Source organism: Bos indicus x Bos taurus, chromosome 4 (genome assembly GCF_003369695.1).
Source record: "Bos indicus x Bos taurus breed Angus x Brahman F1 hybrid chromosome 4, Bos_hybrid_MaternalHap_v2.0, whole genome shotgun sequence".
NCBI classification, from domain to species: domain Eukaryota; kingdom Metazoa; phylum Chordata; class Mammalia; order Artiodactyla; family Bovidae; genus Bos; species Bos indicus x Bos taurus.
In genome coordinates this window covers 71,002,514-71,026,075 of record NC_040079.1, presented here as the reverse complement: position 1 = coordinate 71,026,075, position 23,562 = coordinate 71,002,514, and the positions used below count along the sequence as shown (strand labels likewise).

Here is a 23,562-nt window from a genome sequence, read left to right as displayed (position 1 = left end):
TGTATATTTCCATTATTTTTCAATTCTTCTGACTAAAGAAAATTTTAAGTTAAAAAAAGAGAGGAAGGAGAAACTATGTAAAAATTTGCCCTCTAGACCAGAAAAAGTTAGCAAGACTGACTGCTCTCAATTTAGACTAACATAGAACTCAAATCATTCTCATATAACAGGAAATCACTCAAAAATATAGCTCACTTATGATTTTTTATATATTTATATTTTATCAATTCTATAATGCCAATAATAGTAAAATCCACAATTACTTTATGAACCACTAAGAAAAAAAAGTGCTAATTGAACTATAACACATCATCAATTATGAGTCCTGATAAAATGTGAAAAATGTGCATTTTATTTTATTTTTTATTTATTTTAATTGGAGGCTAATTACTTTACAGTATTGTAGTGGTTTTTGCCATACATTCACATGAATCAGCCATGGTTGTACACGTGTTCCCCATCCTGAACCCCCCTCCCACCTCCTTCCCCATCCCATCCCTCAGGGTCATCCCAGTGCACCAGCCCTGAGCACCCTGTTTCATGCACTGAACCTAGACTGGGGATCTGTTTCACATATGATAATATACCTGTTTCAGTGCTATTCTCTCAAATCATCCCACCCTCACCTTCTCCCACAGAGTCCAAAAGTCTGTTCTTTATATCTGTGTCTCTTGCTATCTTGCATATAGGATCATCATTACCATCTTTCTAAATTCCATATATATGCATTGATATACTGTATTGGTGTTTTTCTTTCTGACTTACTTCACTCTGTATAATAGGCTCCAGTTTCATCCACCTCATTAGAACTGATTCAAATGCAATCTTTTTAACAGCTGAGTAATACTCCATTGTGTATATGTACCACAGCTTTCTTATCGATTCGTCTGCCGATGGACATCTAGGTTACTTCCACGTCCTGGCTATTGTAAACAGTGCTGCGATGAACATTGGGGTACACGTGTCTTTTTCAATTCTGGTTTCCTTGGTGTGTATGCCCAGCAGTGGGATTGCTCCACATCCTCTTCAGCATTTATTGTTTGTAGACTTTTTGATAGCAGCCATTCTGACCAGCGTGAGATGGTACCTCATTGTAGTTTTGATTTGCAAAAAATGTGCATTTTAGAGTCAGTGAAACGTAATATACAATTTGTGACCATGTAGTAACGTTTGCTGCACCTACGGGTATGAGACAAGGGTCCATACTTCTTTCTTCATCATTGTATCACGGCCAACGTGATTCTTAATAAATCCTTGAATGAATAAATGAGTGAATGAATGAATGAATGAGTATGCAGATCTTATAGAGGACTCTCTTACCAAATGCTTAAAGGATATAAATAAGAAAATGCCTTTTAAATCAGCATTAACTGCTAAATAAGTGCTGGAAAGTAACGATAATATTGTCTGACATTTATTTTGAAATGACACATCTATCTCTTTGGAAAGAAGTTCTGGAAATGATTAAATTCTGGTAAATAAGAACCACCCACCTCTGTGAAACAGGTGAATTCTAAAGTGAGTAATTTGATGTGTTTAATATAACAAATAAATTGGGTGGAGAGAGCCAGCTGTTACCACCTCCTACTCTTCTCTGTTTTCAAAGGACGGCCAAATTCAGACCAATGAGAGAAGTAGTTCTCTATTTTTATAGAAACCTGTAAGGGAGAGGCCATTCTGTCCATGCACCACTCATTTCTTCAGTAGAAAAGGCATTTAACAAACAACCAAGCAAAAAGGCAATATATTCATCCAGGTACACACAAGTCTTATTATATTTTGATAATTGTTAAACTGAATCCTTACCTAGAAAAATGCATTTCGAAGAATTCCATCTATTCTCCAAGGAAAGTTACACCATTGACTCCTAGTGTTATTTGAAGGCTTTTTTTGTCCTCCGTCCTTCTGAGACCTCTACCTTATCCCTTGTTCCTTTGAATTGCTACCATCAACATATGATCACCAAGTTCTGATACAAAGTGGTGCACACAGCTGAACGAAGTAGACTAAAAAATGTTCAAAACCACAAGTGACAGCGAACAGAAAGGCCTATCAGAATAGGACATGGTTTATATTTATATTTGCACAGAATGCCTCCAAGTTAAATCACTGAAGAATTGTCATTCGTCTAGAGGAGTTACCATGGAACTGAGTTATAGTGTGAAATCCTAAGCAGCTATTAGCAAAATCAATGAGTTTCTATATGTACTCACCTGGAAAAATATCCATGACACAGCCTTGACTGCAAAGAAAAAAAAAGTTGTTGATCAATACACGTTATAATTTTTAGTTATTTAAAAAAAGATGTTTGGGTCAAAGATTTATCTTTTTAGAATACATTATAGAAGGTAATATAGGACATATAAGGAGTCATTGTGCTTGCCCTCATGAAGTTTTGTCTAGTGAGGGAGATAAAACTTGTATGTAAATAAAATTGTGGTCCTAAGGTAGATAGTAAGAGGTGTCTTGAGGGAGAAGTTCAGATAAGCTACCAAGAGAATTTAGAGAAGTAATTGGATTAATTCTGAGAGCATCAAGCACTGTTCATGGAAAAGGAGCTTTAACTGAATCTTGAAGGTACCTGTGGGGGTGTGAGGAGTGGAGACATTAAAAAACTTGCCTCTATTTCAGTGTAGTTGAATTTGATATCCAATGATAAATTGGATATCTGCTACTTACAGAAAATGCATGTACACTATAAATATGGAGAGAGATGCATATATTTAGTATACATAACGATTTATTAATAAATGTACATTCAAATAACATATAGAAACTTAAAGGGATTGAAAACTTCATCATAGGATGGTTAGTAGCATCCCTGGCCTCTTTCTACTAGATCTCAGGAGCATCCCCTGATCATGACAACCAAAAATGTCTCTAGACATTGCCAAACGTCTCGGGGTAGGGGGAATCCTATATACAAATACATTATTCTCTGCAGATGGATAAAAATTCTAAATTTAATGACCTGGATTTTCTTTTTCTTTTCTTTTGGCCATGAAACATGTGGGATCTTAGTTCCTCAACCAGGGATCAAAGCCTCATCTTCATTGAAAGCGCAGAATCTTAACCACTGGACAGCCAGGTAAGTTCCTGAATTTTCTTTTTAGGTTGTATCTTCAAGGGTTCTTAACCTTAGTCTGTTGTTCTTGTTGTTTAGTCACTAATTCATTTCCGACTCTTTGTGATCCCATGGACTGTAGCCTACCAGGCTCCTCTGTCCATGGGATTTCCCAGGTAAGAATACTGGAGTGGGTTGTCATCTCCCTCTCCAGGAAATCTCCCCTACTCAGGAATCAAACCTGCATCTCCTGCATTGCAAACGGATTCTTTACCACTGAGCCAGCTTATTCCCCTCCCCACCCCCCCGCCCGGAGAAGGAAATGGCAATCCACTCTAGTATTCTTGCCAGGAAAATCCCATGGACAGAAGAGCCTGGAGCACTACAGTTCATGGAGTCACAAAGTTGGACACAACTGAATGACTAGGCATGTGCTTTGGAAGATCTGTTGAAAGCTACTGATTTATTCATTACTCAGAAAAACACACACATGGTAATATCGTGTCAAATACAACTTCAAGAGATTTACACCAAGGGTTCTCCTGAGAGGATTCTGTTTCCTAATGCTTATGAAATTACCACTGTCTGAATTTTCCAGCTGGGTAACTGAAGGCTGGTGTTGATAATCAGGAGAGAATTTTCTTGTTTACTGAACTCTCCCTCCCCTCATCTTAACCAGAATAGTTGGCTTTAACAAGATTCATCCTAGCAGAAGACAAAATACTGAGGAGATTCGATAGATTCCTACTCCCCACTCTCGCCCTTCAAGTGTTGATTCTTGTTTACTTCAGCATATTCCCCCCTTCACAGTTCAGACGAATGAGAAGAAAGATAAAAGAACCAAAGGGTCAGTCAAATAAGAAAGAGGGTCACCTGGGCACTTGATTTTGATTGTGAAGTAAAACACACATAAGCACAGAAAAGTTCGTATCTAAGCTTTATGAATAAATTACTGAACTGTCTATAACCACCACTCAGTGAGTACTTTCAATGAAAGACCTTCTAGAAATCCAAACCCTTATTAAATGCAAAACTGGCCACTGCTCCTTTCCTCTTCCCCACTTGGTTTGAGAGCTGTGTGCCAGACTATGGAGCTTCCGGATTCATACAACCTAGGAGTCAAGGCCAGCGCTCCTCGCAGTCACTGACCTCTTCTTCCACGATGGGCTCTGGTCTCCTGTAACAAGCTCCCCAGGGCCTGCTCCGCCCCTGACCTCGTAGCCCACGTTAGTAATTGAGGGGCGGTGGATTTGGGTGGCTCTTGGGTGAGAGCCAGTAAGATTCTCAGCCTTCCTGTTTCGGGAAAGGGAAAGAATTAGGGAGGGGTAGAATTTTTTTTTTCCCCCTGGTAGGATAGGTGGGTAAAGACCGCTGTCTGTGTGTCCCTTTTTTGGACTAAGGTGTCTCTGTTGCTCCGTAAATAAAACGTCTCACTGCCTTCTGAGAGCGCTATAAAGGCGGCGGAACGGCTGTCCCGGGGGCATTCCAGACTGGTCGTGAGTCGAAGCAGGTGAGATCGTCGCTGAAGATGCAACGCACGCCACGCCGCCCTGCCTTAACTCCTGGGGAGGCATCGCTGGTTGGGGATGGGACTAGTGGAGGTGGCGGGGGAGGGGAGTGGAGAGGGTGGGGGTGGACACGCTACGGAGCTGCCCGGCAGGGGACAGTACAGTCTTTCTGAGAAGCTGAGAGCAAGAAGGACGCTAGGAAAGAGGCCGAGGTGTGGAGACACTCCACTCCCCAAAGTTCTGTCCCCGGGAAAGCGCGCCCGGCTGCTGGAATTTTCCTGCAGCGTGCGCGCAGCCTTGGGACCCGGGGAAACTGGCCTGAAGGCCCCATGTCCGGCGCGGGGGGCTGTGCTTCTCTCCCAGGGCTCTCCTGGCCCTGCGCGCTGCTTCGGGTTTAGGCAGATGCGGACGCTCACAAGGGCCCTTTACTGCCTGCCGCTCGCGCGTCGCGGGCCCCAGCCCGGGTTTGGGGAGATTTCAGGACGCGGACAGCGCCCTGGCTGCTCATCCGAGGGGAACTGGGTCTGGCTCCGGCAGCCCCCCCAGCGCAGGACTCACTCTCTTAAAAGTCCGGGAGCCCCGGGCAGCAGATGTAGGCTCGGGACGGGAGGTCCTCAGGGCCTCCAACGGGCTGGAGGTGCGCGCCCAGCCGAGGCGGGCCTGGGCGGAGAGTGTGGCAGAGAGCGGATCCCTCTCTCGGGGATCAACTGCAGCAGGTGGGGCCGGGAGGCAGCTAACTAGCGGTCTTCACCTCCTCTTCTCTTCCCTCGCCCCATCTCCTCCCTGCTCGTCGCCCTCCGCCTCGCAGGTCATGGCAGCGCCCGGCGACAGGTTGGAGCCGCCGCCGCTCCCCGAGTACAGTTGCAGCTATGTGGTGTCGCGGCCGGTCTACAACGAGCTCGCCTTCCAGCAGCAGTACGAGCAGCGCCCGAAAGAGCGCAAGACGCTGAGAGAGAACCTGGCCCAGGGCTGCAGGTAGCGCCCGCGGCGGACGGGGCGAGGGGCGCAGTGAATCCCGGAATGTGGGCGCGCAGACCCGCCGGCATGCCCAGCGGCGGAGAGTGGGATGCCGCTCCCGCCCTGCAGGGACGGCTTCGGTCAGGTCACGGACTCTGGCCTCCCTGGTGGGAAGGTGGCTCCATCACTCTCGGCCCGAATCGATCCTAGTCTCGGAAACTCAACTTTGGAGAGGGAAGGTTCGGGGAGCGCCGTCTCTTTGCGCTGCTCTCGAGGGCACCTGGAGTGCGCCTTGTGGTACAGCGGGTCCCTACGGTCTTCTTGTGAAGGCTAGGCTGAGGAGAGTGGGAGAACAAGGGGCTTTACTACAAAGAGGTAGTGGGTAACTCGTCACTTGAGCAAGAGTCCTTGAAAGCCCTAAGCGCATCCAGGAAGAATGACACTCAGAGGCATAAAATGAAGGCTAGAACACAGGAGAGCACGCTGTGCTCCTAGTTGTCCACTGTGCAGGAAGTAGGGCTCTCCAAGAAGAACCTCCATCAGTCTCTAAACCCACTCGGGCCACCCGTAAGTAGATATCGCAAACAGAAGGAATTGTCAGCTGCTGCTAGATTTCTTTTTTCTTTTCTTAAAACATTTCAAACCGTTTAAAAAAACATTTCAAATATATTCAAAAGCAGGCACAGTAGTGCAATGAACCCTCTCCCATGTTTTTACCCATCACATGGCTTCAAGGATGATTAACTCAAAGTTAATCTTGTCTTACCACATACTTGCCCCACTCCACTTTTTTTTTTTTTTTGGAGCAAATTCCATATAGTGGTCCCCCCCCCTCCTGCCCCCCCGCCCCCGCTTTGGACTGTATTTCAGTATCTATTTTTAGGAACTCTTAAAAAATGCAACCCACAATTTCATTATCACACACAAAAATGAAGCAATTCCTTAATATTAAAAAATTAAGTCAACAAAATTTCAAATTGTCTCATAAATACAATTTTTTAAAATAATTTATTTGAATCAAGAGTCAAATAGTGTTTGAAAAACTAAAAATGTTAATTGCTCTGTCATGTCCAGCTCTTTGCAACTCCATGGACTGTAGCCCTCCAGGCTCCCTCCTCTATCCATGGAATTCTCCAGGCAAAAATACTGGAGTAGCCATTCCCTTCTCCAAGGGATCTTCCCTACTCAGGGACTGAACCTGGGTCTTCTGTGTTGCAGGCAGATTCTCTAGCATCTGAGCAACCAGGGAAGCCCAAAATACGTTTTTTTCTTTTACCTCTAGGTTGTTGAATTTTAAAAAGTAGGTAGTAAGGTACAACAAGATATGTATTCATCATGTTAAGAGTTTTGTAAAAACTGGCTCCAAGCTCCTATTGCCAGAATATACAGAGTTTGTTTCTTGAAAGAAAAAGAAAACACCTAGGTTGAAAGTCCAAATGTAATCTCCATTTAAAGACTCCACATTGATCAATCTGTGGCTGGACCAGAAAATGGGTTCTTGTTTGGGGATATTTTCTCAGAGGATTAAGGGGGTGGGGTGGTTAACACTTAATCCTGTGTTTTCTAGTACAGTGCATTTAAAAGGGTAAAAAGAGTTATTGGCAAAGACATGGTAAGCGCTTCACTGTTAGTATTTTTTTCATGCAATTCGTATGCTTTTTTCTAAATAGTTAGAGACATTAGCAGACTTTGGTTCAAAACTTTGTGATTTGCAGTGGGTTGTGACCAAGATTGGATTGGAAATCTCCTTTTCTTGCCTTTTGACAGTTGTTCAAGAAAGAGAACCCTTCGCATGGTGAAGACTCTCCTGCCCATCTTGGACTGGCTTCCCAAATACCGGATCAAGGAATGGCTACTTAGTGATATCATTTCAGGAGTTAGTACTGGTCTAGTGGGAACACTTCAAGGTAAGATGATGGTGGTCTAGCTCCGAAGTGATGGAGAATCACAGCCTCCAGCAGCCATTCCTAACTCCCCCCTCCCTCCCATGGGTCTGTACCAAAGGCTTGCTCACCCATCATAGCCTGCATTTTTCCTCCAGAGCCTGCCCCTTAGTGGTAAGATTCCCTTCTTCCTCATCTTCCTTACACTTCTCTTCTCAGGAAACCCTGTTGCTTCTCTATCTGCTTGGCTCCAACTAGAGCCCTGTCACCTAAGCAGCTGCTTCCCAATTTTCATTGGTCACAGCTCACAGTAAGAAATCTGTATGACATCATGATATGTACACACGCATCTCAAGTTTTGTGAAATAATACTTATCCTCACTACAAGTAATACTCTCTAGTATTTTCTATTCCGTCTTATTCTGCTTAGATTTTTAAGATGATGATTGCAGTTCATCAAATTATTTACATTTCCTACATGGTCTCGACATGCCATTTGAAACTCTCCTAAAGGAAAGGGAAGGAAGTATGTTAGCCTAGACTACGTGTAAATGTTTTTTTCTGCTCTTGCCTCTCCCTCCCCGTTTTAAATTCATCCCTGTATCTTAATCTTCTGGCAGAATGTCCCAACACAGGACATTTTTTAAACTGCCTTTAAGCCTTATTTCCATGAACATCTTGGAACTCCATTGCAGAGCTGGTGAATAGCATTACGGGCATTTTCCTTTGTACCCTATCCTCATCATCTTGCTTCTGCCCTCACCTCAACTTCACAAAACCTCTGGACTATGAAAACAAAAATCGACTTTACTTATTATTATTTCGTGGCATATCTAGTAGATGCCAGCCTCTAGGTATTCTCACATGAATAAGATGCACCACTTGCTTTCAAGGAGCTCATAGTCCAATGAGGAAATAGACAATGATTCAATGGAAGGACTGACTGTAGGCGTGTGGTAATATTGCTTGGGAAGGCAGTGCACACAGGGTCACTCAACCTGGCCTTAGGGGACTGAGAATGGCTTCCTGGAGGAAGAGGTGTCAGAGCTGTTTCCCTGAAGGTTAAGTCTTACTTTGCGAAGTGATGGGAAGTACGATGGTGTAGAAATGTGGGTAGAGAGATGGCTTGAAATGGACTACTTGAGAAGTTAGTAACAGTGGTTGAGCAATGTCCTGAGCCAAAATTTGCCTATAGAACTCTGAGGATTACTTAGAGCTCTTAGAACTCTCAGGATTACTCAGAGCAAACCAGGGAGAGTCCCACAGAGAAGGAGGATGTTCTGTGGCCCCTGTGTGGAGAGCAGCCTGTGTTCCCAGTCACAGAAATGGATGGGAGAGCTGGACAGGACAGTGTGGTTCATACAGTAAGTGTGATTTACACAGTAGACTCTTAAGAACTGTGGCATGGCAACCTCCTCTGGCTTCTGGGGGATGAGAACTGTCTAATTCATGTTTAGCCAGTGGCTAGCATGATTCTGGCACCAGTAGTTGGCCCGGTAAACATTTAATGAAGAGGACTGAATAACAAATCGTCCTTATATATGAAAAATGGTATTGCAAGCTGTGTCCCGCAAGTGTTCCTAGACAAGTATCTTATACAAATTAATTTAACTTTAGTTTTGTTTAAGTATCAAACACAATGCTAAGGGCTTTGGCAAGTTATCTCTTTAATCCTCACAACAACTCTTTATAGCTCTTTTTCAATAGTCAAAAAATCTATTAAATTCTGCTCAAGGTCATGGAGCTGGTAAATGGTGGAGCTGGGATTTGAACCCAGAATCTAATTCCTAGGGTCTTAATTTATAAAGGATGCAGTTCCTCACTTTATGAGTGATAACGTTTTCCCGAAGCATGATTTCTATGAAGTTATCTTTGTATGGTGAATATCTGAGAGGTTAATGTGGTTCATTCATAAATCCATTCATCTAATATTTGTAGGATGGGCTTCCCTCATGGTTCAGTAGGAAAAGAATCTGCCTGCAATGCAGGAGACCCGGGTTCGATTCCTGTGTTGGGAAGATCCCCTGGAGAAGGAAATGGCACCCACTCCAGTATTCTTGGCTGGAGAACCCCATGGACAGAGGAGCCTGGCTGGCTACAGTCCATGGGGTCACAGGAGTTGGATACGGGGCTTCCCTGGTGGCTCAGAAAAGCATCTGCCTGCAATGCAGGAGACCTGGGTTTGATCCCTGGGTCAAGAAGATCCCCTGGAGAAGGAAATGGCAACCCACTCCAGTATTCTTGCCTGGAAAATTCCATAGACTGAGGAGACTGGTAGGCTACAGTCCATGGGGTTGCAAAGAGTCGGACATGACTGAGCGATTTCACTAGCAACTAAACCACCACCGATATTTACAGGCCAGCCATGGGGATTCAGTGGTTTACTAACAGGCATGGATACTGACCTCATGGCACTCATTCTAAGTGGGAGACTTCAGGAATTAAATAAGCAGATAAATAGAAAAATAATTACAGGTTGTGATATCTATTGTGGTTGATCAAATAGGCTTTTAGTTCAGTCAGTTCAGTTGCTGAGTCATGTCCGACTCTCTGCGACCCCATGAATCACAGCACGCCAGGCCTCCCTGTTCATCACCAACTCCCGGAGTTCACTCAAACTCACGTCCATTGAGTCGGTGATGCCATCCAGCCATCTCATCCTCTGTTGTCCCCTTCTCCTCCCACCCTCAATCTTTCCCAGCATCAGGGTCTTTTCAAATGAGTCAGTTCTTCTCATTAGGTGGCCAAAGTACTGGAATTTCAGCTTCAGCATCAGTCCTTCCAGTGAACACCCAGGACTGATCTTTAGGATGGACTGGTTGGATCTCCTTGCAGTCCAAGGGACTGTCAAGAGTCTTCTCCAACAACACAGTTCAAAAGCATCAATTCTTCGGCTTTAATAGGGGTTAATTTGGGGAGGGAGTGTTTGTCTTAGATAGAATGGTCAGGGAAGGCTTTTCTGAGGCGGTGAAATTTAATCAGGGTTGGGAGGATGGGAAGGAGATAGCCAGGTAAGAAGCAGTAAGCAGGGTGTACCAGGCAAAGATGCAAAGTCCCTGAGGTCAAATAGAGCATAGTATTTTCAAGGGAGGAAGAATTCCAATATGGGTGGAGGAGAGAGAGGTTTAGAGGAGTGAACAGGAGGAGATAAGGTTAGGCAGGGCCAGGATTAAAATTAGGTAAGTGAGTCCTCCAGGGACCTTCTAAATAATGTGCCCCAGGCACCTCACTTGCCTCTCCCTAGTCCTAGCCCTGAGGACAGACATTTCAGCTTGAAGCTAATCAAGTAGGAGGCAGAGCTGCACAAATCTGAAAAATATTTTGGAGCAGGAATCACAGGTAACACGTACTGATGGATAGGGACTGGCTAACAAGCAGAATTGGGATGGAAAACCAAGTGTTTCCTTTTGCATGTGCCACATTTGAGATGCCAGATATGGAGTTGGAGCTACTAGAAGCAGGAAGGTCATTGGAGAGGTTTGAACTAGACATAAAAGTCAGGAAAGCATCACTCTAGAGATGATATTCAAAGGAGTGGGAATCCCTGAGACTACCTAGGCAGAAAGGTAGATGGGGAGAAGAACCAGGCTGGAGTACTTAAAGTCAGGGAAGAGGAGCAGGGGCCACAAAGAAACATGATGTTGGGCTCAGGAAGATAGAGAAAAAGAACAATCTGAAGGATGTGGGTTCCAAAACCAAGAGAGGAATTGTTTTCTGCTCTATTTTAAAGGATGGGTGGAAGAGGGGGTGTCTGTAGTGTGGAATACTCTTGGTGATGGAACACAGGCAATATTTTTAAGAAGGTTTGCCATGAAGCAGAGTAGAGAAGTGGCTCCAGAGGCATAAAAGACAATGGTAAAATGATGGGAGGATTTATTTTTCTTATAATACAGGAGGTACTAGAACATAGATGTAACCCAGTGGGAATGACCTAGCTGATAGAAAAATCTGTGGTCCACAAGGAAGAGGAGAAATGACAAGGGACAAGTGTAGATGGGTACAAGGATAGAAGTGGGAAGGCTACTCCTTAGAGATACGTGGGATATTTCCTCCATTTTCAAAGGAGAAAAGACAGACAAGCACTGCATTGTAAAAAACCAATGGGCATCTCATGGATTCCAGGTTTTGGATGAAGTCTAAGGTTCATCTCTGAACCATGTCTAAGAAGGGGAATGGGGAATTTGAGGAAAGTAGGGGAAGTCTGAGTAGCTGTCTTGAGAAGAGGAAAAGCACACTTGCTGAGGAAATGTAATTGGATGGCCAGGCAGTGTGGCATTCCATCTGGGGTTTGCTATCATGAAATTTGCATGAAATTGGCCAGCCCAAATGTAGACGTCTTTAGTTCAGTTATTCAGCTGTTTGAATGCTGGCATGGAAAAGGGTGATGCTTGAGTTTGGCCAGACTGGAGATTTATCAGAGAAGACAGGAGAAAAAGAGAAAGAGTGAAGCAAAGAAATCCAGAGTATTTGTGAAAATTCTAGGGACAAGGAGGCAAATGAAGATGGGAGGGTGCTAAGGATAGTGGATCTGTTCATGGGTTAGAAGCCTCATGAGGATAAAAAAATGTTGCACTAAGGATTCTGGATAGGTGAGCGGAAAGGCTACATGTCTCTAGGTGGAGAAAAGGAGGCTCAATGTTGAGATTTCAGAGCTGCAGTTTCTAGGGATGGCAAAGCCTGCGATATATCCAACGGCTGGGCTGCTAAGGGGTAGGAAAAAACTCATCAATCATGTTACTGAGAAGCCAGAAATGCTAAGGATCATGGGTTTTGTTTTGCTTTTTTCTAAGAAGTGGATTTATTTAGAGAGAAACACACTCCACAGACAGAGTGTGGTCCATCTCAGAAGGTGAGTGCTGCCATGGGATCTTTTTCACTTTTATTATTAACAAAAAATTCCCTCCAGGCAGCAAGAAATCAATGCAGCCCTTTTATTGCTGTTTTTTATTCACAGATATGGGGGACCTGCTCTCTTACTTCCTACCTATGCCTTCTAGATGCTTCTGAATATTTGTTAGCACCACCTTTATGGTTTATAGCACCGTCCTACATAGGAGGAGCACCAACACAGAGATTCCATAGTTTAAATCAATGACAAATTTCTTTACAAATTATGTATAATTTCAAAATTGTTGTACCAAATTCCCTTACAATATGATTACAGTATATTTGAGTAGCAGTTGTCCTGAGATAGGATATTATGTGAAAATTGAAAAAGCCTGCATTCTCCAGGTCTGTGAGGACTGCAGAGCCAGTTTAGGAAAGTGGAAATTTGAGAAGGACTTGAAAAATGTACATAGGAAATAGGCTGTTCTCATTCCTTGCTCCTTCTTTTCTTTTCTTTTCTTTTCTAATATTTTTTAATTTGGATTTTTTTTTTTTTTTTTTGCTCCTTCTTTTCTTGTCTTCCCTTTGTGACCTCACCTTTCTACTCTATGTCCTTGAGATGATTGCTTGTTGTAATTTATATATGAAAATAATTACATCAGAATACAGACTTTTCTAGAATGCACACTCTCTAAGGGCAGAGACTTTGTTTTGTCTACTCCAGTATTCCCCTAAGCCTAGAACAGTGGCTGGCACATGAAGGGTACATAATCAATAGTTGTTGAATGAATGAATGCTTATTGTGGGAAACTAGAAAACACATTATAAGGAACATGAAAAATACCTCTTCAGAAGTCTCCTTTGATTCTGCTCTGTAGATAGTCCACTAAACCTAAATTTTAATAAATATCCTACCAGACACATAAATAAGTATCTATTTAAAAGTATAAAAAAATGTTCGAGAATGATAAACACTAGATTCAAAAGAGTGTTGCTTCCTGAGGGTGGAGGGAGGAAAAACGATGTGATTGAGAAAAAGTATATAGAAAGTTTCAACTGTACAGCAATGATCTAGTTCTTAAACTAGATGTTGGATACTTGGGTGTTTATTATATTACACTTTTTACATGTCTAAACTGTATGAAATCGTCCACATTTTAAAATTCATACAACAAACGTGTCTACTTTAACAAAAGTAGAAGCATGCATGCTGATTACTGTTTTGTGTTGTTGTTGTTTTGGCCATGTTGCTTGGCCTGTGGGATCTCAGTGCCCTGACCAGGGATCGAATCTGGACCACAGCAGTGAACGCACTGAGTCCTAGCCACTGGACTTCCAGGGCACTCCCTGATCACTATTTTGAATTCTGCCTTTTCTTACTTATTTCTTACATGTACTGTATTGCACTGGAAAGAGGTAAATTACTATTAGTAGTAAATTATTTCTATACAGCACATCAACTTCATTTCATAGATTACAGTATATGAAATATAGTGTAGTTAACCACTTCCCTGATTTGAGACAGGGATAAATACATCATTTGGGGCACCAATTTAAGTTGTTGCCACTTTTAAAAAATTTTTAATTGGAGGATACTTGCTTTACAATGTAGTGTTGGTTTTTGTCATACAACCATGTGAATCACCCATAAGTATACATATATCCCCTCCCTCTCAAACCTCCCTGCTATCCTACCAGCCCCCTCTCCCACCCCTCCAGGTTGTCACAGAGGATGGGGATGAACTCTTTGTGTTATATAGCAACTTCCCACTAGCTATCTATTGTATATATGGTAATGTATATGTTTCAGCGCTACTTTCTCAATTTGTCCCACCCTGTCCTTCCCCTGCTGTGTCCACAAATCTGTTCTCTTTGCCTGCATCTCTATTCCTGCCCTGCAAATAGATTCATCAGCACTGTTTTTCTAGATTCCATATATATGCATTAATATACAATATTTTTCTCCCTCTGACTTACTTTACCCTCTAGGTTCACCCACCTCAATTCAACTGACTCAAATTCATTCCTTTTTATGGCTGAATAATATTCTACGGTATATATATGTACTACAACGTCTTTACTCATTCATCTGTTGACATCTAAGCTGCTTCCATCACTTTTTAAAAAAACTGTTATACATGTAATTCTTTATCAATGACCAAAAGGTCAAAGAACTTGATGTTCTGTCATTGTGAGTGAGTGAAATGTGGGGAGGTAGAAGATATGCTGACTACCTATGAAGTATTTAAAAAAACAACCCACAGGAGAAGGAAAGTGCTATGGACTGAACGTTTGTATCCCTCCAAAATTCATCTCTTGAAGACTTAATCCCCAGTATGACAGTATTTGGAGGTCGGAGCTTTTGGGAGGTAGGGCTTCCCATGTGGTTCAGTGGTAAAAGAATCTGCCTGCAATGCAGGAGACTCTAGTTCTATCTCTGTGTCAGAAAGATACCCTGGAGAAGGAAATGGCAACCCATTCCAGTATTCTTGCATGGGAAATCCCATGGACAGAGGAGCCTGGCAGGCTACAGTCCATGGGGTTGCAGAGTTGGGCACTACTTTAGCAACTAAACACAACACACGCCTTTGGAAGGCAATCAGGTAGAGTCTTCATGGTGGGCTTAGTGACCTTAGGAAATCTGTGCCGTGTGAGGTTACAACAAGAAAGCAGCCATCTGCAAACCAGAAAAGGGTGCTTACCAGACACTGAATCTGCTGGTAGTTTGATCTTGAACTTCTTAGCTTTCAGAACTCTAAAAAATAAATGTTCACTGTTTAAGGCCCAAAACAAAACTCCCAAACCCCAACACATTGTTGCCTTCCAACCCCCATGTACAAGGGAAGGCTGAGATTCTGCATACAGCGTGACATTCATGGACCCGGAAACCCCTTGGGGAAGCCTAGCGAAGGTGTTGATCTCCTAGTGCTATGTACAAAGGTCAGATTTTTTTCTTTGTTTGGATCTAACTTCTGTTCCCCAACAAGAAAGGAGAAAGTACATATGTTCCTCATTACTCAGAGAAACACTTAATTCAGACAAAGCCAGACTAGACCTTTGAATAGAACTGATCAAGTTTTTAATCAACAGCTTTTCCCCCGACTCACCTGAGTGGATGGTTGAATTACTGATCAGTTGTGTCAGTTCTTTTGAGTAGATGATTTGAATCACGTTCTGCATCCTAGCATAGCCACAGACCATGTGCAAAATAAGGAGATCACTCAAGATGAGCTGCAAATTAAAGAGACCTATGAAAAGGCTTTTCTCTGTCCAGTAGACACAAAGCTTGTTCCTGAACTTGACCATTTTGGATGTATTTTCAGGCATGGCGTATGCTCTACTAGCTGCTGTTCCTGTCGGATATGGTCTCTACTCTGCTTTTTTTCCTATCCTGACGTACTTTATTTTTGGAACATCAAGACACATCTCAGTTGGTAATTATAAGCATATACAATTCTGTTTGTTCACACTGAACGTGTTTGGGCTATATTATGTGTGTTCTGCTTCCCTATCTTTGTTACTGTTTTCTAGCAAGATAGGGCTTTCCTATTCAGTGATGCAAAGGTTTCTCCTTAGCTTTCAAAATACTATGCTATTAGGTGGCTTTACACCTAACTTTTTTTATAATGAAGAGGAGAAAATTGAAAGATGGTTAAAAAATTATAGACTACCTTCAAATCTTGCCATGTTTGACTTTTCAAAAATGTTAACACATTTGACTCTATTTAGAAAGTGTTCTAAAATGAAAAATGATAAGGGAAAAGAATCTTGAAGAGGTCTTTGAACCTGTTTTGCTAGATTAAATTAGCTTTACTAAATTATGTTCATCAAATACATATTCATTGTCTTATTAAAGAACGTAGTTATTTTAAGTCACTAATATTTGAAGACTGGGAAAATTATGCCAAAACAATTTAGAAACTAAGCTTGGCTTTCCTTCTTGGTATAGCCCCAAATAGGTTTATTTCCTGATGTTCCTGAAATTTGAATTTTCTTCTGCTAGAATGTTCTAGTAAATGAATGTTTTAATGCTATTTTGCAACGTTGACATTTATACTTGAGATAAGTTTTCGCCTACATCCATCTGCTGGCTAGACATGTCTACCTGGGCAATCCTCTTGAAACAAATAGAGCCATCTACTGCTCTATCTCCAACCCTTATCCTTCTCCTTAGTTGTATAATATTTCTGCCAGTGTCTGGAATATTTCCTTGTCTATAAAGGGAGATCAGGAGGAGATTAATGATTAAAAGAACTTCCTTACCTGGGAGAGTTGATTAGTACCAAATGCATGACAAGGTAAGGAACATGGAAGTTGATTTTTTTTCTCTCTGGTATTCTATACATTTAGACACTTCAGATTACTGGATTTTGGTACTGAGTCCTTCTAACTGGTAAAGCCTTCCATGATCAAAGGATAGGATCCTCATCATCATAGATACAAATATCAGTAGTGATAGAGCAGCTGCTGAAAGAAAAGTACTTTTTGAAATGTAGAAGCCTACAGAGTGATATTTGATATGAAAAAATAATTTGTCTTGGAAAAAGAAAAAGAGAAAGTCTACACTACCTTTGCTATTTTTTGTTTGTTTTTTACTTTAGCTATTTCTTTAACCAAATTTTGACCTTGTGATATTGATCAAGGTCCTCAGCTCCACAGAGATCAGGACACTGGATGCTCTAGGAAATAAACTTACATGGAATAAAAATAAGATGGAACAAGTAAGGATTCAGCTAATATGCCATTTCTGCCGGGAAACCTTTCTTGACAACTCCCCGCTCCATCCCCTTGTTCCTACCCATACACAAGAAGATCACACACAGTTTAGACAGCCCTCCTGTGTAATGCAAAGTGTCTGAGAGCTGTAGTATAGTGACCCACCTGCACATCTCTCTTGCTCATTACTGGGTCATGAATGCCTTGAAACATCTGCTTTTTAGCTTCTTTTGTGAACAAACAGTATTTTCCCAATCACAGCTAATTACTTCAGATGCATCTTTAATCCTGTGTAGACATGTTGAACCTAAGCATTTGCAATTAATAATAAATATTGTTTTTTAGTTTTTTTAATTGAAGTATAGTTGATTTACAAGTGATTAACAATTATTAATTGATAATGACTTTTTTCCCCCAGGACCTTTCCCAGTGGTCAGTTTAATGGTGGGATCTGTTGTTCTGAGCATGGCCCCCGACGAACACTTTCTTGTATCTAGCAGTAATGGAACTGCACTGAATACCACCATAATAGACTTTGCAGCTAGAGATGCAGCAAGAGTATTGATTGCGAGCACCCTTACTCTTTTGGTTGGAATCATACAGGTAATGGGCTTACAAGCGATATAGAGGTTGGCAGGATTTGTATCTGAAAGAACTGTTAAGCACGTGGACTTAAAGACTCATTTAAAAGCAAAACAAATCAATTTAAGACTCTCAAAGCTATTTTTTAAGTTACACTGTTTTAGGTCAGATGCTAAAATAGCAAGCCTCCACTTATTAAGGCTCACTTAATCATCAAAGTCAGAGACAGAAAAAACAAGACAGAGGAACATGTGTGATTAGAATGAAAATAGGAGAAGGGAGCTGTGCCAGGACCCATAAAGAGACAAAAAATATTCTGGTCACTGGAGCCATGAAACCTACAAGTCACAGGAAGAAAACCTACATGAATTTTTATTATATATCTAGAAGTACTTTCATACTACACATGTTTTTCAAATTTTAGAATGGTGGATGGGAGAGGTAGGGCCAGAGTTTTAGTTGGTATTAAGTTTTAATTCATGAATAGTTCAAAAGTGTTGGTCCTTCTCCCAGGCAAGCATTTAATTTTTCCTTCCTTCTTGTTCTAGTTGATATTTGGAGGTTTGCAGATTGGATTCATAGTGAGGTATCTGGCAGATCCTTTGGTTGGTGGATTCACAACAGCTGCTGCCTTCCAAGTGTTGGTCTCACAGCTAAAGATTGTCCTCAATGTTTCAACCAAAAACTATAATGGAATTCTCTCCATCATCTATGTAAGTGTTGCTTGCCTCCAGGGATGGCTCACTTTTCCTGTTGAACCTGAGTCTGGAGAGTATAAGCTCCTCCATGTCATGCTTTGGGAGCCATTGACAACATTCTTCTCTGAAAGAAGTAGTAGCACCAGGAGTCACATTGAAGAAGGCAGAGTTTGCAAATCATTGTTTTCAGTGGGTCAGTATGGTTTCAGAAGTGTCATCAATCTTCAAAATATTAATAAAAGCAAAGTTTTATACTGAAGACTGGTTTGGGAGGCAGCACACTTGAGTTCCATTCTCAACCTTGCCTCTGACAAGCTAAGTGACTTTGGACACAGGGTGTAGGATAGTGGCTGAAAACTCAGTTTCGATGACCAAGATTCACATATATCCTGACTCTGTTATTTATTATTTGCTCTATTGCATGAGCAAATTGATATGCCTCTGCTTCCTTCCCTGCAAAATGGAGTTGGTAATAATATCTACAAATTAAGTTAAATAAGGCTGTATGAGAAGCCCATGGCCTAGGGGCTGATGAGTAACAAAGTACTCAAAAAAAGAGTGTTATTTTGAGGGGCTTTCCTGGCGGGCCATAGGTTAAGACTCTGCTTATACTGCAGGGGAGGTGGGTACAATCTCTGGTTTGGGAACTAAGCTGAAATTACTTATTATTTCACATCTCAAGACTTATTTTCTTTTTTATTTATAAAGTGAAATGATTGGAGATGTATCTCTAAAGCCTTTTTTAACTCTGAGAGTCCATAAAATGCATAATGTAAATGTCCCAGCAATTATAGATGAAAAGGAACGTTAGATTCGGAGATGATTCAACATGCAAAAGAGATGCAAAAGAAGGATGTATTTCACACTAATTAGATTTGAAAAAGTTCTTGGATCTAAATATGTGTTCTATATAGAGCATATTATCGATGCTTGAAAAGTGGTGATAATAGTAACATGATGTCACTCTAGCTTGGGGAGAATGATACCAAATACAATGTGCTAGGATTAAGAATGGAGTCCTTTAATGACCCGTGTATTCTAATGACCTTTAATTTCTTTTAAAATGAGGTAAGGCTGTGCATACCTATCTAAAAATTAGTGAGTTGGTCAAGGGTTTGCTGAAGTTTGCAGCATTGCCGTAGTTCCATTAAACATTAGCATTACTTTATCCATTCAACAAATATTACCAAGTGTCTATTATGAGCCAGATACCATGCTGAGCAGTGGCACTAGATGCATACTTGCTCAACAGCTCAGTTATCCCTGACCCTTTGTAACCCTTTCAACTGTAGCTCACCAGGCTCCTCACTCAGTCCATGGGATTTCCTAGGCAAGAATACTGGAGTGGGTTGCCATTTCTTCCTCCAGAGGATCTCCTGTGTCTCCTGCATTGCAGGTGGATTCTTTACCTGCTGAGCCATTGGAGAAGCCCAGGACTAGGTAGAGGAGGCAGTTTAACATAGTGATCAAGACTATGAACTTTGGAGTCTTGGTTCTACCACTTATGATCCTATGATTAAATATGATGTGATTCTGGGCATGTCATATTTGACTTCTTTTTCCCTACCAAGTCCTAGGTTTGCTTTGAGATCATCTGATTGCCTTTTTCTGACAGGTTCTCTCATTTTTGCAGTCTCTACACACTGTGGTTTTTGTTGTTGTTTGTTTTTTGCTTTCTTATTTTCTCTATCAACTGTTCATTCATTCATCCCTTTATTATCATCCATTCATCTTTTCAATAAGTATTTATTGAAACCTGCCATGTGCCAGGGGCTTTTCACTCCTTGTACAAACCCACTGACTCCTGAATCTACCAAGATACCCCTGACTGAGTGTGCTCACCTCCCTGTATGAACATTGCTAGGCCTGCATCCTCACAGATAACAGGAGGCCCAGCCTGATAGGTAATCTGGGTCCTTGGTCACTGTTGGACTTCTGAAGATGGGGGGAATGAAATTTCACAGTTTTTCTGGTCTCTTAGGACATGTTTAAGATAAAGCTTACTGCAAATAACTCCACTTTCAACAGAGACCAAAGTAAACTAGGAAATGCTAGATAGAACAAGGTCAAAAATATTAAGCTATTATGTGCCTTATGTTGTGTTGAACATTATTCTTGAAGCCTCAGGTTAGAATGTGTTAGAGAATTCTGCAAGCCATTCCTCACAGGTCAGCCAAGTTGGATAAAGATACTTCAGTCATCCTTGTGTGAGGGTGAATATAAGCTTGCTTTTCTGAAAAAAGAAGAAACAGCAGGTCTGGAAATAATTGCATAAGGGTTGAATGAGCCGCTCAGTACCTGAACAGAGAATTCTGCTTATGATATTACCGGTTGTGATTATTCATGAAAGAATCCTTCAACAAATGCAGGGCATTTGTGGATTCCTCCAGGAAAGACTGTAAGGTTGTTGTAAGATGGATTTCCCTGGAACGGAGTTAACATCCCTTTTGTTATAAACTTGTGCTTTGGATCATCTGCCTGCTCCTCTCTCAAAAAAAAAGAAAAAGGAAATAATGAATATAAATAATTGGAGGAGGAAACAATGGAAAAGAAAGAAAAATAGAAACTTCAGTTTACAAATGCCAGAGATGGCTGGGTATAAGATGCAGAAGGGAGGGATGTCCCTAGTGATCCAGTGGTTAAGATTCCATGTCCCCAGTTCAGAGGGCACAGGTTCTATCCCTGGTTGGGAAACTAAGATCCCACATGCTGTGTGGCCAAAAAAAAAAAAAAATAGAGGCTACAGAAAGAAAATGACAAGGTGTTGGCAGAGTTCAGAATTAGTGATACTCAAGCTACCGTGTACCTACTCAATTATGTAAGTAAATCATGCAGTCCATTTCAAACTGGATATGTTTTCCTACCATTCACTCTGAGTGGTCTGTCTTGATAGACAAGGGAAGTCTTTCTGCTTGCTGACTAAATTGGCTCTGTGTCCCCATTTCCTCCCTAACAAGAAGGAAGACCACATTGAAAAGTTCTGCCCAGATGGTGAGAGTTTTGAAAGCTACCCCCAAGCTTGATCAGATTCGTTACTTAGAACCTATTTCCGTATGTAAAAATGAAGCCATTATAAAACAAAAGTAACACTTTAAGGGTTGATCTTATATATGCACAGAAGTTCTGGTAGGAGGAAATTCCTGACAGCAAGGGGTTTGTTATATTCATAGAGACAAGATGAATTAAAATAAATTTGGCACCAAAAGTTAACTAATGAATTTCCTCATATGTAATACAGGTATAATTTTTAACTTATGGCTTCATACACCCAGTAGGAAGAAATTCTTTAAATGAAATGGTTCTAAAATTCTCCAAGCATAGTAGGAAATATAATAAAATATTACCCATTTCTGAAAAGTTTTATTATCTTGATTTGCCTGGTCAGAATACTAGGCTGAAATATGGAATCATAAGTGTATCCATATTTTAAACATATTTTAGTTAGTATTTTAATTTAATTTATTAAACTATTAATAAGTTAGAATTACTTTTCAGTGCTTTCTTAAGTCTCATTTCTGTATCTTGGAATATTAATACAATCTGACTACTTCAGTTTATATGGGTGAGTTTTATTTCCACATATATTAAGCTTTCTTTTGTATAACTTTTCATAAGAGATTCTGAATAAATATTCAATATAGGCAACTGATATATTCATAAGCCTTGTTTGATGTAATTGTGTAATGTAAACTGATTTTGGTTTTTGCAACTCACATTACATTTATTTTATTTTTTTCATATTACATTTTTAATACAGTCACAGATGCTTTTTATTCAAAGGTCTAAGTGAGACTCATAGATTTCATGAAAATCCTATAGTGATCATTTTTGTAAGGTGAAAATTTTTAGGGTTGGGATGGTTGTTCATATTGTTCTTAAGTTTGAATTTTTCCATCTTGCGTTGAAAGTAAACCTTTATTGTGTAGACAGTTAATTGAAGTATTATGTTTAGCTCATGAATTAATGAGGGTCATCATCAAGAAATTTGATTATATAAAGAACTGGATAGCAATACCTTCAAGACTCCGAGTTATTTAGGGCTGTAGTACACAGCCCTAAGTGTGCTAAGTTGCTTCAGTCGTGTCTGACTCTTTTTGACCTGATGGACGATAGCCGGCCAGGCTCCTCTGTCCATGGGATTCTCCAGGCAAGAATACTGGAGTGGGTGGCCATTTCCTCCTCCAGTGGATCTTCCTGACCAGGGAATTGAACCCACGTCTCTTACGTCTCCTGCATTGGCAGGCGGTTCTTTACTACTAGCAATGGGAAGCCTGCACTGCTATGGTAGATGCCTTAAATTCTTGAGTTGTTGTGTCTGCTTGTATAGTTTGTGATTTGTTTTCTTTTTCACCTTGCTATCACTGGCTTCATCTTGTTACTATCAATGTATATGCCTCTAGCAATTATACTGCCTCTGGAAAGTGTTCAAAGTAAACATGCTAGTATTGGGTTTAAAGCAAGGACAAAAATACTGGGTGAAAATCCAAGAGCCTTCCCACAAGTCAGATTCTTGAACTCTAGTTCAAGCACTTGGTGGAATGTATTTTGCTTACACAATGGCTTCTCCTCTCATCCCTTACTCTTGAAAGTTTTCCAAAGAATGAGGTTGCTGGCAAGATGACTCCTACGTTACTTGGTGATCACTATACATAACTGTTACCAGATTGTTGTTATAATTATTTGAAGCAATATTTTATCTTCATATGAAATACATATCTATAAAAGGACTCATTCAAAGGAAAGTAACCTTCACTGGGAGTTTACTTGTCTGGAAGAACCTTCTAAAATCATGCCTTCTATGGAAGTTCCTATAACAATGGTATTAGTATTCTCTCTTGAGAGTCTTCCTTACTAATCTCCCTTGAGTCCCAGAAACCTCCTATTTACAAAATAAACTAGTTTTTCTTGAATTGGATTTATGTCCACTTGGAAAGAGTTCAGTTCAGTTCAGTTGCTCAGTCATGTCCAACTCTTTGCAACCCCATGGACTGCAGCATGGCAGGCCTCCCTGTCCATCTCCAACTCCCGGAGTCCACCCAAACTCATGTCCATGGAGTCAGTGATACCATCCAGCCATCCCATCCTCTGTTGTCCCCTTCTCCTCCTTCCCTCAATCTTTCCCAGCATCAGGGTCTTTTCAAATGAGTCAATTATTCTCATCAGGTAGCCAAAGTATTGGAGTTTCAGCTTCAACATGGGTCCTTCCAATGAACACCCAGGACTGATCTCCTTTAGGATGGACTTATTGGATCTCCTTGCAGTCCAAGGGACTCTCAAGAGTCTGTACTCAGCTTTCTTTATAGTCCAACTCTCACATCCATACATGA

The 23,562-nt window shown here is 41.2% G+C and overlaps 1 protein-coding gene across 1 annotated transcript in view; it reads left to right on the top strand.

Moving 5' to 3' along the window:
- Positions 1–5,049: 5,049 nt before the first annotated feature.
- SLC26A4 (solute carrier family 26 member 4) overlaps positions 5,050–23,562 on the top strand; it is a 60,596-nt gene continuing 42,083 nt past the window's right edge. The window contains exons 1-5 of the mRNA XM_027539657.1: positions 5,050–5,547; positions 7,297–7,436; positions 15,563–15,673; positions 17,374–17,558; positions 18,086–18,250. Of these exons, the coding sequence (XP_027395458.1) occupies positions 5,384–5,547; positions 7,297–7,436; positions 15,563–15,673; positions 17,374–17,558; positions 18,086–18,250 (765 nt within the window). The 5' untranslated portion in view covers positions 5,050–5,383. The remainder of the gene's footprint in view (positions 5,548–7,296; positions 7,437–15,562; positions 15,674–17,373; positions 17,559–18,085; positions 18,251–23,562) is intronic.